General features: G+C 45.9%; 1 protein-coding gene across 1 annotated transcript; it reads left to right on the top strand.

Annotated features, from left to right (window-relative positions):
* The first annotated feature begins 6,584 nt into the window (after positions 1–6,584).
* Positions 6,585–15,619, top strand: meis3 (myeloid ecotropic viral integration site 3). Its single transcript, XM_029517862.1, has 12 exons — positions 6,585–6,717; positions 10,677–10,816; positions 11,141–11,315; positions 11,414–11,464; positions 11,565–11,615; positions 12,178–12,327; positions 12,479–12,587; positions 12,895–13,040; positions 13,591–13,667; positions 14,615–14,673; positions 14,754–14,840; positions 15,420–15,619. The coding sequence occupies exons 1-12, from the start codon at positions 6,706–6,708 to the stop codon at positions 15,617–15,619; spliced, it is 1,257 nt and encodes a 418-aa protein (XP_029373722.1). The 5' UTR covers positions 6,585–6,705.
* Positions 15,620–15,895: the final 276 nt, after the last annotated feature.

Genomic DNA, 15,895 nt, shown 5'->3' with positions numbered 1-15,895 from the left:
GAGAGAAAGTGTGTGAACCCTGAGCACTTTTTCACCAGACTGCCTCCATTTTTTGAATCTAACAGCCCCCTTTGTTTCTTTACTGTAGTAAACAACCCACATATAGACACAGAGACAGACACACACACACACACACACACACACACACTCTGAAAAGCCACTATCATGGTTATCAGCGAAGCATTTGCAGAGCGACAGGGCATGCTTTTTCTCTCTCCTCCCCTCCTCCTCCTCCTGTCCTGTTGATCAATGAGGAAGGTCTTGGGCCTCAACTATTAATCAGAACCTATCGGCTATCTGTCTGCCGGGCCAACCAATCACGGCCCTCCGACAGCTGGACCATGAAAAATGTGGCCTGGTGGATGGAGGGGAGGCTGGGGACATTAGTTGGGGGCGGGAGGCTGGTGGCAGGGTCACGGAGGTGAAAGAGCACTCGATCTGATCCAAGGCTGATCACAGCTATACACTTTTTACAGTTCATTCTGAACATCACGCGTGCACAGGTGCATGTTTTATATTGATAGATGCAGAACACATGAATTTAATCGGCCTCCTTTGTCCCGATCTCATTTACTTCAAACTGAGACATTTAACATCCCTGCTGCGTCGCCATCGACTTCACTCGGTTTCGGTTTCAGAGAAACTCCCAAACTGTGCTCTTTTATGGAGACTTTGCTGCTCCACCGTGACAACTATAGCCCTGTTGATCTGTTGTCCAATAACGAGGCCTGTCCTCACGCCTCAAAGCTTCATCAACACACCACCATCCCTCTTCTGCATAATCACCATGCTCACCCTCATCCATTCACATCTTATTGCCATGATTGGATTACATCTAATGCTATTACACCGCTCCCATCTCTCGCTCAACCTCCCTCTCCCTCTCTCTCTCTGCCTCATCATGGATTTCTTGCAGATCTTGTTAGTGTGTGATGCGGACCAGGTCTCCCACTTTGGATTTATGAACCCTCAGACTTCTCTCCTTTAATCTCTCCCTCTCTCCTCCACCGCTCCCTTCCTGCATCTGTCCATCCATCATTCCCAGGGTTGGCTTGGGCGGAAGAGTATTAATCCCTCCTTGCCATCTCTCACTCCTCTGGACAGATGAGGAGATGGAGGAGGGAGATGGGGTTTGGGGAAGAGGGGGAGGAGGGCAAGAGGCTCGGCGACCTCAGATTACTTTCCATAATATTTCTGTAGCATTGTGGGGAAAATGGAGTGATATTATGGGTAATATATGCAGATTCACTGGATGATAGGTCACCGTGTTGATTCCTTCAACAGGTATCAGGATGAACTGAGGATTCTGCATGAGTGAGTGTGTGCGGGTTGGTGAGGTGCAGAGGCAATAGCCACAAATGATGATAAACAACTGTACATGGCAGTGCGCGAGTGCCGTGAGCGTTGTTTGCATGTTTATGTAGTGCTTGATAGTGTAGGTCTGCCGTAATGGAGCCTGTGCAAAAAAAAAAAAAACAAAAACATCTGAACTTATGCAAAGCCTGCGTATCTGCAAAAGGCCAATAGTAACTGTATGTCATCACCTGTTGATGCCTGTCAAACGCGCACACACGTACAGAACATGTTTAACAGAATCCAATAACCTCTGGGAAATCAATTGGAAAGATCAAGACATTTAATGAGTCCAGTCCTCACAGGCCCAATTATCCCCCCCAAAAAAGAAGAAACCGAAACACAAATTCACTTTAAAGAAAATAAACCTTTGACCACCAGTCAAGGTAAAGCTGCCAACCCCCTCCTCCATCCGAGCCGCTGCAGTGACAGGTAGATTAAGGGGCGTGATAGATGCCCCTCTCTGTATCTCCCTCTCTCCATCTCCCCTCCTTTCCCTCCCCTCCATCCATCATGGCGGCTGGTGTAATTGTGGCTGCGTGGGGCTGGCAGAGGGAGCCTCCATCCATCTCCTTAACAACAAACAGTCACGAGGACGGATGGTGCTGCGCTCCACAGTTAATCTCCATCTATATGGGGGAGGAGGGGAGGGGAGAGGAAGGGAGGGGGGAGGGAGGGATGGATGGATGAAGAAGGCGAGGGAGAGAATAACAGAAGGGATAGAGGTAGTGCTGGCTTATTTTAAACAAAAAGAGATGGAGAGAGGGGAGGGGAGATGGAAGGAAGGAGGGAAGGATGGTGAGAGCTCAGATGGGTGGAAACGGTGGGAGTATAAAGGAAGAGGAATGACCCAGGTGGGACACAACAAGCGAAACTGGAGGCAAAGTTTGCAAACAGGCAGCAAGAGCAGGTCGATAAGGGTGGATTTGCTTGGAGAGTGTGCCAGAAGAAAATAGGAGAGATGGGGGAAGGGAGGAGGTGGTGGTGGTGGTGGGGGGGGGGATTTATGTGTATGTAACCAGACGACCCAGAAACTGGAGAGGCACAGGCTCATAAAAATTCACTCTGCACCCCCCCCGCCCCCCCACCTCTACTTTTACCCTTTGCTTTCTTTCCTTCATCCTCTCTTTCTTCCTTAACTTCCCTCCATCTCTACGCTCCCTCTCTTCCTCCCTCTTGCGGGGCGGTGGAGGCTCCCAGCTCTCTGATGTTTTGGCTGCTTGTGTGTGGTTACCAGAGGTCACAGCAACAGCCATATTTTCTTAATGGCAGAGTCACTGGAGTCAACGAGGCTGGGCGGCCCTCCAGCCTAACCTCTGTCTCTCTCTCCTTGGCCAAGTCAAGTAAATGTGACTTTAGTGGCAAGGTGAAGGCAGCAGCAGTCACTGCAGGTTGCTGCTTTTCACCTTGCAGATGATGAATTATATTTTGTTTTGCAGTAACTGCGGCACGTTGGGGTCAGAAAGAAAAACTGCAGTGGAGTAAAGTCTGACATCGTCTGTTTGCAGATTATTCGGACTTTAATGAGCAGAGAGTGACCGTCTGTGTTTCTCACGCCTTACAGAAGGATGCAAAGACACCAGCCACGTGCCGTCCCGCAGGTAAACTGCCACAGCTCCACGCACATCCTCTCAGAAACACACCTTCCTGTTTTCTAGCTGTGGGCAGCACCTGCACTCAGGCAGCACTTACAAGGGGGAGCACCTTGACACTGACACCTCCAGAATGCACACAAACTAACAAGCATACACACACACACACACGCGTGTATACACTCAACAGGCTTTGTTGAGTGCAGAGGAGGGAGCACTTCGGCTCCGACAGTCAGTGACAAATAACTGCAGCAGCACTGACATGCAGAATGCCTGACTCTGTGGTGCAGGAGAGCTGCAACAGGAAGAAACATGCAATTTTTCAATCAACCATCACAAACACATTGATCCTTTCAACATGTATATTTTCTGTACACGTTGAAAACAAGTTTCCCCTGAAGCATGACACCACGGTCAAACTTTTAGATTTCCAATAATTACACTGACAACGTTAAAGAGTCGAGAGGAAAATATTCTGCTGCACGTAACTGAAATTTAGTGTTTCATTGACTCGACTTCCTGCTACTGCTCCCACCGCTGGACGTGCAAAATCCATAACAACAATAATATTAACTGTAAAAGGCCTCTGACCTTATTAAAGCTTTGATTGTAGAGAAATTAAGCAACACCCGAGACACCAACGGCTGATAAACAGAAACGACCACAAAGAGTTATTACAACAAATAATGACAACAAAAATCATGCAGCATGGCCTCCAACACATCTCCAATTAAAAATGATATATGTAAGAAAATATTTAAAGAAAAAAGCAGAACTGTTAAACTGATAAAACAAAGTTACTTTGTGTTTTAAGTCGTTAAACACTAATGTCTCCTTAAAACAACACAAAAAAAGGGTTAACTCAATGATTTTATGATACCCGTTGATCTGATTTTCTGATAATTGAGGCTTTTTTAAACTGTTTCATTCTTCATCTTATGTCTTAGATCACGATCAGTACTACTGTAAAGTCTGTGTGTCTCTGGGAGCAGTCAACACAATGAAGCTACCTTTCAGCAGCAACTGAACAACATGTGTTGTGTTAACACATAAATTACCTTAAAAGCAGGTGTCAGGCCCGCAGACACAAAGTGTTAAAAACGACACATCCTTTAGTGTCTGTAATGTAAATGAGTGTAATCTACGAGTTAAGATAATAGTCTGTTAGATAAATGTCGCAGAAAGTTGAAGATTTATGGACCGATGGTCAAAGTGTGCTGGAGTTAAGAAGCCAACATTAAAGTGGAGCCTTTTTTTTGTGAGGGGGTGGGTGGGGGGGGGTCATGAGGAGATAAAAAGAAACTAAACCTCTGTGAACATGAATTCCTCAGATGATGCTCACTTTAAACCTTAATCCTTTTCATTCAGCCTGTTAACAAAGTGAAAACAAGCCTGGGGTCGCCGTTTGCAGCCCATTGACAGCGCTGCACGGCCGAACCACCGGCTCAGTGTCTGAGGAGGAGGAGGAGGAGGATGGAGGGGGGGGGGGGGGGGGGGGGGGGGGGGACACTGTGATCACCCCCAGCAGGGGAACCGGCGCCCTGCGGAGTTGAAAGACCCCTGTAGCTGCTCGGCCGGTGCGGGGCCCTCACGGCCCGGCCCTACGGTCAAACGCCGTGCCGCCCACGGAGACGCCTGCCCCGGCCTGCTGCTCCCCGCAAAGCCGCAGCTGATTGAAGTGCGGCCGCCTGTTGGCCCCCTCTCAGCGGGGCCGGAGGGAGAGGAGCGTTTGGAATAATTATTATGTTACTCCGGTGTCATTTACAACACAAGACTGGGAGTGTGTGTGGGGGCTCCTGCACCCACATGTGAAAGTTTTCTTTCTCTCTGGTTAAAATTAAACTTTCTCACTATAATGGTTTTGGGGTTTTTGTTTTGTTTTTTGTTTTTCTCACTTGAGTCAGCCAACAAAAAGGGGGCCAAAGGGCGGTATTTATGCTGCTTCTAAAAGCCTGACAAAGACAATAAAACACTTTGAAAGCCATTATCAGCCTGTAGATTCTTTGTCATCGAGCACGCTTCTAACTTATTTATGATCCTGCGTGAAGGGAAACTAATTATTATTCTTTTTTTTTTTTTTTTTTTTTTTTAACTGAAATGAGCCGAAACTTTGATTTATTTTAATTATCTTATAATATACAACATTAGCTGCGTTTGTTATCTGACTGTGTCGACTTTTGATTCAATTCAAGTTCACTTTAAGAGGAAGCTGTTTTGCGGGCCACTGTCTTTATTATTCAGACTTTTTTAACCGTCCAGGTCGGCGCTGAGACCGAAACTGTCCATCCCGGGATGAGAACAGCGCAGCTGCAGCGAGGACGAGGAGGGAAGGAGGGGAGGAAGGAGGGAAGGAAGGAAGGAAGGAAGGAAGGAAGGAAGGGTGGGTGGGTGACGGAGGAGTGATATCAGCTCACAGAGCAGAGATAAAACGACCGAGAGGGGGTCCTCTTCTTCTTCTCCGGCTTCTTCTTCTTCTGCTGCTCTGGCGTTTGTGTTGGTGATAAGGAGGAGGAGGAGGAGGAGGAGGAGTAAAAGAGGAAGAGGAGGAGGGAGGGAGGGGGGCAAGAACCCCGTCGCGTTTTGACCCTCCGAAGCCTCCCCACACACGGCCACAACCAACAGCACCATCACTCCTCCTCCTCCTCCTCTTCCTCCTCCTCCTCCTCCTCCTCCTCCTCCTTCTTCTTCTTCTTCGCTCCTCTGGAGTCTGAAAACACCATCGCTCATTCCCAGCCGTGACATTTTCCAGCCTGTCGCCGTGTGCTGCGCGGACAGCGAGCACAAGGAGCCAAAAAGGGAAAGAGACGCTTTCTGACCCCCCCTCCCTCTCCCTCTCCTCCCCCCTTACCTCCCTCCTCCAACCACCACCACCCCCCCCACCACCCCCCACCTCCAGCAGCACCGAGCATCCCGAGGCTCTGCCAGCCGGAGAAGAGGCGCACCAGTCGGAGACGAGGCGCTGCAGGAAGCCGCTGCTCTCTCTGTCTCTCTCTCTCTCTCTCTCTCTCTCTCTCTCTCCTCCTTCCTCCTTTTTCTTTTTTGTGAATTTTTTTTTTTTTTTTCTACGCCGCTGCGCTTTCTTGGACTACACCGGACCCGGACCCGGACCCGGCCCCGGGCAGGACTGGACTGGATCCGGCAGCGTATTTTACGTCTCGGTGGGACATTTCACACCGTTTACCGGAGCCGTCTACTACTCAACATAATCAGCAGTGAAACAGCGTTTCCAATAGCTTTTAATAGGCTGCGAGCTTTACTGGAGCGTTTATTAGGCTGCCTCTCTCCGCGTTATGAAGCATTAAGCTGACGGGGGCAAGACGGCATCAGGATATCAGACAGCTATAAAATCTCCAGTCCCATCATGTTGTAATATAAACCGAGATGGGCTTGGAGTAAACACACACACAGACACACACACACACACATACAGACACACACAGGTCCTGCTGCTGCTGTCGTTGTTTTTGTTGTTGTTGTTGTTGTTGTTGAGACCTCAAAGGTCGTTTGTGCTTCGTGATAATTTTGTTTACAACTTGCTAATGCACATAAAAAAAACAGCAACAACAACAACAAAAATAAGGAAAGAAAACAAACAAACAAACAAACAACAAGAACAAAAAAAAAAAAAAAAACCCCAAACAAAACACATGCACTTTTATTTCCAGGACTCCAGGGACAGAAGGAAGGAAGGGAGCAAAGCTCGCTGGACTAGCCGAGCAGCGCATCATCATCTCCGGTGTGGGACTGGCTGTCGAGTCGCATGGAGAAGAGGGTAGGTCTTTTTATTTCCCTCTCTCTTTCCCTTTCTTTTCCTTTCTTCTTCTTATTATTATTATTCATCCTTAACTATGTGAATGGCTCAGACCAGAGCAGATTTATTTACTACTGGGGAGGAAGAGTTAATTAGGGAAATGAGAAAAGCATAATGGGAGCATATGGTTGGGAATCCTCTTTGCACTGGCCAGTCTCTGCTCGGGTTTAGTAATCACGCACAAAAAACAGGAGGCCCTTTGGAAACAGCCTGGTGGACTGTGCTGGCATGGGCTGAGTGTTTAGGGGAAAACAGCAGAGAAATGTGCCAGCAGAGAAGTAACTAACATAATGGTTTTTCAGCATGATGCTGCAGAGAAACAGTGACAAACAACTTTTACCCCCCCCCCCCCCCCCCCCCCCCCCACACACACACACACACACACACACACTCCCTCCCCTCCTCCCTCCAATAATCCCCTATTGAAAAGGTGAAATGCAGTTCACTGGCAGGTTATTTACAACTTACAAAAGCAGATGTCAGCAATATCCTAAAACACTCTGTTGATTCGGGTCTGATATTCACGTCCTCCTTTAGATAGTGTGGATTTATTGTTGTGTGATGCCACTCAGGCGTTATAATGGGACATGAGGGTTAGAGAGAAGTGTAGGTCATTAAGAGGCAGAAAAAGGAGGAGATGCAGCTCTTCAACTCGGTAAGTAGGTCAGTGTTTTTGCTACAGTGATTCAGAGGCATGGTGGTGGTGGAGGAGAGGCAGACAGAGGCTGACGGGCAGCAGGCGGATTGAGACTTGAGTGGAAGAGAGCAATTAGGGTTGTACAGTGTGAAGACAGAAAATCACTGTTGTATGAAAACAGACAGCTCACACACACACACACACCACAACTAAAGTGCAACAGCCGCTTAAAATAAAGTTGCAATAAAGTTATTCAAAATGAATTATAGTCATTCACTTCCTGAATAAGATGGACTTGTGTACTGAAGAGAGGAATTAACTAACATATATTGTTGTGTTCAGTTTCTTTACAACGATGACTTTCTTGCATGAATAAAAGGCAGACAAAGTGTTAATTTATAAAAAAAAAAAAATGTGTGTTTCAAAAAGTTTCTGATGTTCAGGCAGAAGCTGGATTTGCAGCAGCTGTTTCGTTTTGTTGTTTCACCTGCTAAAAATACTGTTGTGGTTCTTTTTTCGAAATCTGCCTGACTATTATTAGGGCAACTCAAACAAATCAACAATTTGGCTATGTCTTTGTATCCCTAAATTTGAATGCCTAGTTTATTAAAAAATGCAGAAGAACTCACCATCAAATCCATCAAAGTGTTTTTGGATACTTCAAGAATTTCTCAGCATAAAATAAATCTCAAACAAATTCACTTTTAGCTGAATTGTTGCACTGAGAAAAGAAAATATTAGATTTGATTTTTATTACTGCATTACTATTTTCAATCCAGTTCAGTTAAATTAACCTCTTTTTATATATTAACCATTATATTATATTATATTACAATTTAAATGTTTACAAAGCTAAAAGAGACTCGTCATTCTTAACTGTAATGGAGGTTTATTAATTGAGTTGTGACTTTTTAGTACGTCTGAAAAATGTGACCAAACCTAATTAGGGGCCTAATTTCAGACTCTTTCTATGTATCTGAGACAATTTAATTCCAGTTCTTCCAAACTATTCTATGATACCCCTGTCGTTCGTGATTTTTTTAAATTAATTTATTTATTATTTCTTTTCTCTTTTTTTTTTTTTTTTGACGCCCTGGGGTTTGACCGAAGTAACCCAAACATGACTGATAACTTTTCTGTTGGAGTAACACTATGAAAAGTTGCCGTGGAGACGCTGTCCTGCCATCTGAAGCCTGTTGACCACCTCCGTGACTGTTAAAAGTGAAAATTCGCGGAATTTGTCATCTCGACTTGTGCGCTTTGATCCGCCTGACGCGGGGAAACTCGATATGCGCCGTGCGTAAAGAGAGACGCGCAATCCGATATCGGTGATTGTGTTAATAGCCAGCCTCCATAAAAACTAGAAGGTGTCCCGGGCCAGGGCCTCTGAGCAGGTGCTTTCTGTGATCCCGATGGCCATATGGGACTCTGACATACAATAATTTGATAAGGCATTTAGGACAGTGGTTCCCAAAGAGGGGTCCAGAGACCTCCAGGGGTCCTGCAGAAGGGTTTCCTGGAGGGCAGCGTTGGCACATGAAGAGGAATAATTTCATTTATCTTTTATTTAATTCCCAGAGGTCGAGATAGAGGAGATACGAATGAATAATTGTGTCAGCTTTCACTGTTGGGCTCTCTCCTTTCTGCAAATAGCAACAAAAACATCCCAAATTGGACACTTTGGGGGAAAGTCTCTTTAAAGGAGCCCTGATGGTGATACAAATAAGCAGGAATGACTTTTAATCTGAGAGAAGAAGAAACTGAACTGATGTCAGACACCTCTGGGGTAAATTATAACATCTCGTGGTTGCCTGCCTGGTGAGTCGTGCCCACAAGACAAAAAACAACCGAGGCTAAGCAAATGATCATTTTTATGGCTCGGTTAAAATAGCACAGGAGTGAAAGGTGTTCGGGGCCAGATCACAGAGCAGGTGCTGACCCCCTGTGATCCCTGTGGCCCCCGTGGGACTGAACCGGGAGTCCCTTTTAATCCAGCAGCAGGAGAAACAGAGGCAGATCTGCTGACCACAGCAACGTCGCCTCAGAGGCAGAAGCTGCAGTGAAGCACAAATTAGCTCCACATAACAGAGAGAGACTGGGGAGGAAAGAAGGCAGCCAGACACGTATGTGAGGCGGCGTGTACTGGATCTGTGTGTGTGTGCGAGCGTGCCATATGTGTGTCTGATCCATCCCATGTCAGTGTGCGTCAGGCTGGGCCCAGTGAGGCTGTCACAGCAGGTCGTGAGGGACGTCTCAGCACGGCTCCCGTCTGGTCTCCAGTCAAAGGAGGCAGGAGACGATAGAAAGAACTCCAGGCTCCTGGGAGCTCATCTCTCTTTCTCTGTCTTTCCCTTTAAACACCAGACACTACACTATTTAAGAACCCCCCCCACCACCCCAAAAAAAAAAAAAAAGAAAAAGCAGCTGTTTCATCCTGACTTGCTCTGCATTTTTAAGGTTATCCAACTGCTTTAGGAAGCTCTTATTCACACTCCTGAGAGAGGGAGAATATTCAGCAGCATGTAACCTTCACCGCAGATCGTTACGGATATACACAGACAAACACACACACACACACATCACAGTATATGATTGGAAGTATTAAACAGAAGTAAAAGGGCGTTAGACTCTCAGATTTTGTTCATATCTGTGTTATTTTTTTTCTTATTTAATGATTAATTTCTGGATGAAGTCGACCGATTTATTCCCGTTTGCCAACTGCACTCCATCTATCACTAAATCGAACGAATACATTTGCATGTGCACGCATAAAAACTAACACAATTAGTCCTCTTAACTGATCAACAGAGAATTCATTCGCAACAATTTTGATATTGCAGATATTTTTTTTCATGTTCAAGATGAACTGGTCCAAACTCGTTTTCTTAATCTTTCACGGCAGTAAACTGAAGCTTTTTGGGTGCTGAGCTGTTAGTCAGATAAAATAAGTAAAATTAATTTGTCTGTTTGGGCATTTATTAGTCCATTAATCACGAAAAACGATCATCTGGTTATTCACTAGTGAAAAAGAAGTTTTCAAAAATACACAGCCAGATTATGTAAATGAACGACAATGCAGTAAATTCTGATATTATAGCAAATATATCTGCAGCCGTTCAGACCGAATCAGCTCTTCTAACCAGGGCTGGTCCAGTAAGCTGCGGCCCTGAAGCTGCCTGACAGCTCAGCCACATAATAAAATCACAATAAGATTTGATGTCAGGCGGCCGCAGATGTCGAATGTGTCTCATGTTTTCTGTCTTTCCGTCTAATTGTGTTTCAGTATGAAGAGCTGGTGCACTACTCAGGGTCGGAGGGCATGTCGGTGGGGGGGTACGGGGATGATGTCAGGCCGCTTCCTCCCCCACAGTACGGACCCACCATCCCCGACTCCCTCAAACACCACAAAGACCAGATCTATGGGTGAGTATAAATGTGTGGGTGTGAGTCTGTTTGAAACCCAAGATGTGGTGGAAACCGTGATTTATGTTTCCTGTCAGTGGCCAAAGAAACGGTCTAAACTACACATGCACGGCCGAGCAGATTAACATGCAGGACATATTTGTGTCCTGAATGTGAAAATACATGTGAGGCGTTAACGGGCGTCTGTTTCATAAATACTGAGTTCCCTGTCACACCTTCTGTGAATGTATCATGTCTATACTGTGTCAACTGTTACTGTGTTTATGTACAGTACAGTATGTTAACTGTCGATATGTCTGTGTGTGTGTGTGTGTGTGTGTGCAGTCACCCACTGTTTCCACTGCTGGCCTTAGTGTTTGAGAAGTGCGAACTGGCCACCTGCTCGCCTCGAGACTCCGCCTCCCTCTCAGCCACCTCCCACCTACCCGGCATGACCAACCACAGCGACGTCTGCTCCTCCGAATCCTTCAACGATGACATCGCCGCCTTTGCGAAGCAGGTGAGCCGCAGCTGAGGGAGCCAATCGCAGACCAGATGCCAAATAACGTCTCTGACTCTTCAGTTTTTCTGATGATTTGTTGAACATCTGTGTTGCAGATTCGTTCGGAGAAACCCATATTCTCATCCAATCCAGAGCTGGACAACTTGGTAGGACACACGCAGACGTCGCACTAAAATGAAATGCACATTTTCACAAACACATTGTGGATTATGTATCAGTAATTAACCTGCAGTGTCCTCCACACAGATGATTCAGGCCATACAGGTGCTCCGCTTTCATTTACTGGAGTTAGAGAAGGTTGGTGGTTTCATTTTGGTTATTTTTATATTTCTAGACTTTTTTGATGAAGGGGGATTATGTTAATTTGCCTGTGGGAAAATCAGACATCCAGGATTTATATTTCAATTACAAAACAACACTAAAATTAATCACACTGTCATGAAAGGAAATAAACAGTTTCAAAGTTAATTAATCCAGTCAAGGTGTCAAAACATGTCAAAGATGATCCAGAGAATGAGTCATCAATAGAGCTGAATATTAATGTCAGTGTGATAATTTAGTTTGCCCTTTTAAATCAATGAGCAAAAATCCTTCTGCGTTGTCCTTGAGGATGTTGAACGTTGATTGATGAGAGAAAAATTATGCTTTTAGCACGAGGCTGCAACATAGCAAAAATAATAAATCGAGGGGGTCTTAATACCTGATGTTGAGGAATTTGAAGACATTTTTGCATTTGAATAATGAAACCAAGCATGTGAGGATAAGTTCACATCAGCCTGACATAAACGTGTGCATATTGTTTGAAGACACGTGATTTTCACAGCGTGCGCTGTTAACAACTGCAATCCTGTTTCTAAAGGTGCACGACCTGTGTGACAACTTCTGCCATCGCTACATCACCTGTCTGAAGGGCAAAATGCCCACAGACCTGGTCCTGGATGAGCGAGAGGGCGGCTCCAAGTCCGACATGGAGGACTTCACCGGATCCTGCACCAGTCTGTCAGAGCAGGTGAGACGCCCCTTGTTGAACAGGAACACACTGCTCACCTGTCCAGCTGCATCCACCGGCATGATTAATGGCCGCCGCTGCTCTCGCTGGAAATTCCCCAACTTCCCATCACTCCGGCTCCAACTCAGCATCTCTCTCTCTCTCTCTGCAGAATGCATCATGGCTTCGGGAGCCAGATGAATGTGCCTCTACTCCTCTGGGGACACCAGGCACCTGTGGCCTGCCTTCACACAGCACAGCAGACAACTGCAGCGACACAGGTACACACAGACACACACAAAGTTGAAATACTGCATGCAAGAGAAAAACACTGCAGAGGAATACAATCGTGCACGTACACAAATGCCACATCTGCAACACCACTCGCACACATGCACCGAGTACGAGGACACAAGTCATGGAACCTCTTTTTTTTATGATCACCGTTGCATTGGTTTGGGAATACGGAGATGATTTGGCTTTAAAAGGGTCAGATGTGATGAAAAACATATTTTAGCACATATCAAATGACAGTGAGCGCTTTAATCAGCTGGGCTCTAACAGAGTGCGCCCACGGTCTCCCTGCAGGTGATGGTCTGGATGGCGGCGTGGCCTCCCCCAGTACAGGAGAGGAGGATGAGTCTGACAGAGACAGGAGGAACAACAAAAAGAGAGGGATCTTCCCCAAAGTGGCCACGAACATCATGAGAGCGTGGCTCTTCCAGCACCTGTCGGTGAGAGGAAATATTCAATTCTGACGATGATTAAAACTGCCCTGTGCAGCCGAGACAAAGCAGCTCCAGATGAGAGAATTATTGCAGAATGAGAGGATTTAGAGGAAGAAACGTCACAGGCATGAACGGAATGAGAGGTGAGGCGACTGTATAATGGAGGTCAATTAAATTAAATGAAAAATCAGGGGATTAAGCGATTATGCAAATACTCACTAGTGAATAATTGTGGAAGTCGTAGAAATGGAGTGAATAATTGTTGGTGAGGTGCTTAGGTTAGTAATTAGCTATTAAATGAGGCAGGCCAAATGCTGCTCTACTCCAAAAATGACAGTATGTGTGTGTGGGGGAGCGATAGGGACAGAGATTGAGGGCGAGGAGGACGCGAACTCAGATGGAAGTTCGCTAATATTCACTGTGAGAGTTCACATTTTATTCTCCATCTCGGCCTCGTACTGCTGTCGAGCCACATGTGTTTATTCACGTAGCAAGAAAGTCCATCATCACATCACATTGGATTTCTTTAACCCTTGTTCTGTGTGTCCCTCCCCAGCACCCATACCCCTCTGAGGAGCAGAAGAAGCAGCTGTCGCAGGACACGGGGCTGACCATCTTACAGGTCAACAACTGGTCAGTGCACAACAAATCAATACACTAACTCTCACCCTACGGCCTATCAATAATCAGTTAAACTGTCCCGTTTAAATGGAAAGCATCAACTTTCAATTTGACTACGTGGCCGTTACTGCGTCGATTACACGTTGGCGCGACAGAAATGAAACGTTATCACTCTCTGAAGTCGCGTCTGTTCGCTCTGTGATTCTTTATTGTGGAAGTGTTGCGTTAATAAATGTTAACTAAATAAAAGGTAACACCGTTACAAGGCTTATACAGAAGACTGTAATCTACTTTATTAGAGAAAAGCTTGTAACAGAAGGAGAAATGTCCCGCTAAGCATTTTTCTGAAGCTGCAGCGCCGTAAAATCTACTAGCTTCATGTTCATAAAACCGGATCGCAAATCAATATCCAATAATCGGATGATTTGCAGCTCCCCCATTCCCTTTTCACTCCTCATGCTCATTTCCTCGGAGGCCAAAAACACATATAAAAACTGATACGGAGCGTTTCCATGCTGCTGATCAATTAGCTCTTTCTTCATGCTCGATCCTCCTCAGTTACAAATAAACACACATAGGCTCTAATTTGAAAGAATCTGTATTACAGGCCAAATTTTATATTGTGTAATCGGATAAATTGCTTGTTTGTATTTGTACCACTGCTACAGCACACACACACACACACACACACACACACACACACACACACGTACACCAAGTACTGCAATCAATGCAGATCAATCAGTTATCACAGGGGCGATCGATAGCTGCTCTGGCCTAACGCTGATTTACTCCGACCTCTGGAAGGGTTAAGTGGTTGTAAAAGGGAAAAGGTTAGCGGTCTCCCGGTCAGCCTTCTTCTCCATTAACTGGTGAACTCTCTCTCTCTCTCTCTCTCTCTCTCCCTCTCTCTCTCTGCCCAAACACACCCTTTCTTTATGTTTCCCACCCTTCTAAAGGTTTATCAACGCCAGGAGGAGAATAGTCCAGCCGATGATCGACCAGTCAAATCGCTCAGGTTTGGTGTTTTCAAGCTCTCAGTGTGTAAAGCAAAGTGTGTGTGTGTATTTGTATCTCATAGCATGCGTTGTCTCACAGGTCAGGGTGGACCCTACAGCCCAGAAGGAGCAGCGCTTGGAGGCTACGGGCTTGAAGGACAGGCCCATCTCGGTCTTCGGACGGCAGGTACGGCAGCCTGTAAGGAGCAAACATGAACCAGCCTTCAAAAACACACACTTAACCCCACACATGACGCTCACTGGAGTGCCAAACGTGTAATTAATCCGCCACTGCAAATAGTCCCCAACACGTGCACAGGCACATCAAACTGTTTTTGTTTTTTTTTTTTTTTAAAAGCATTCGTATTTTATTTAGCCTGTTTAAGCTGCTGTTGGTCTTTTTAAAAGATTTGGTGAATTCATATTTTAATATTAATATTTTGACTTCTTGTGCTTTTTCTTTAGATGCTATGAATTTGAATATTTACATGCACAGTAGTATTTTGTGATGTGTTAGTGTTTATTATCTACCTCCACAGCAGCCTCCGCTTATTGAGAGTTATGTTGTCGTCAGTTCCTGCTCTGCACTGCGGAGCAGTTACTGATTTAAGAATCAAAAATGCCCTCTGCCACTGTTACTAACTCACTTGACTGAGGAGAAGTCATTTAAACTTTTTAAAAATGGACCTCCTCCACATTAATGGAGCCAAATCCTAAAGCTGATTCCATTAAATTCACATTTCAACGCCGTTTCTGCCCCCGCCAGGTCTCCAGGGGATGTCTTCTCTGCAGGGTGACTATCCCAGTGCCCTCCTGTCCCAGCCAGGCTACCCTCCCCACCCGGGACCTTCCCTCCACCCGTACCCGGGCCCACACCCCCACCCCGCCATGCTGCTCCACCCGCCGCCGCACGCACATCCCGCAGAGCCGCTTCTGGCGCAGGGACTGGACATCCATGCACATTAGCTGCAGGAGTCGTTGGGGTGTGTGTGTGTGATGGAAATTTACTGTACGAATGTGCATACCAGTGTGTGTGTGATGAGATATGTGTGCGTGTGCGTGTGTGTGTGTGTGTGTGTGGCTGCGTAAGTGTAATGACGCACACAGTACACTATTTAAAGAAAAAAGACACATTGCTCCGAAAGTTTACATTCCCCACTGAAAGACACTGACCTCAATGTAGCTGTTCCACGCGCTAACACACACATAGACATAAACATTACACACACGCGCGCACACACA

Source organism: Echeneis naucrates, chromosome 13 (genome assembly GCF_900963305.1).
Source record: "Echeneis naucrates chromosome 13, fEcheNa1.1, whole genome shotgun sequence".
In the NCBI taxonomy this organism is placed as follows: domain Eukaryota; kingdom Metazoa; phylum Chordata; class Actinopteri; order Carangiformes; family Echeneidae; genus Echeneis; species Echeneis naucrates.
This window is presented reverse-complemented; position numbering and strand designations above follow the sequence as displayed.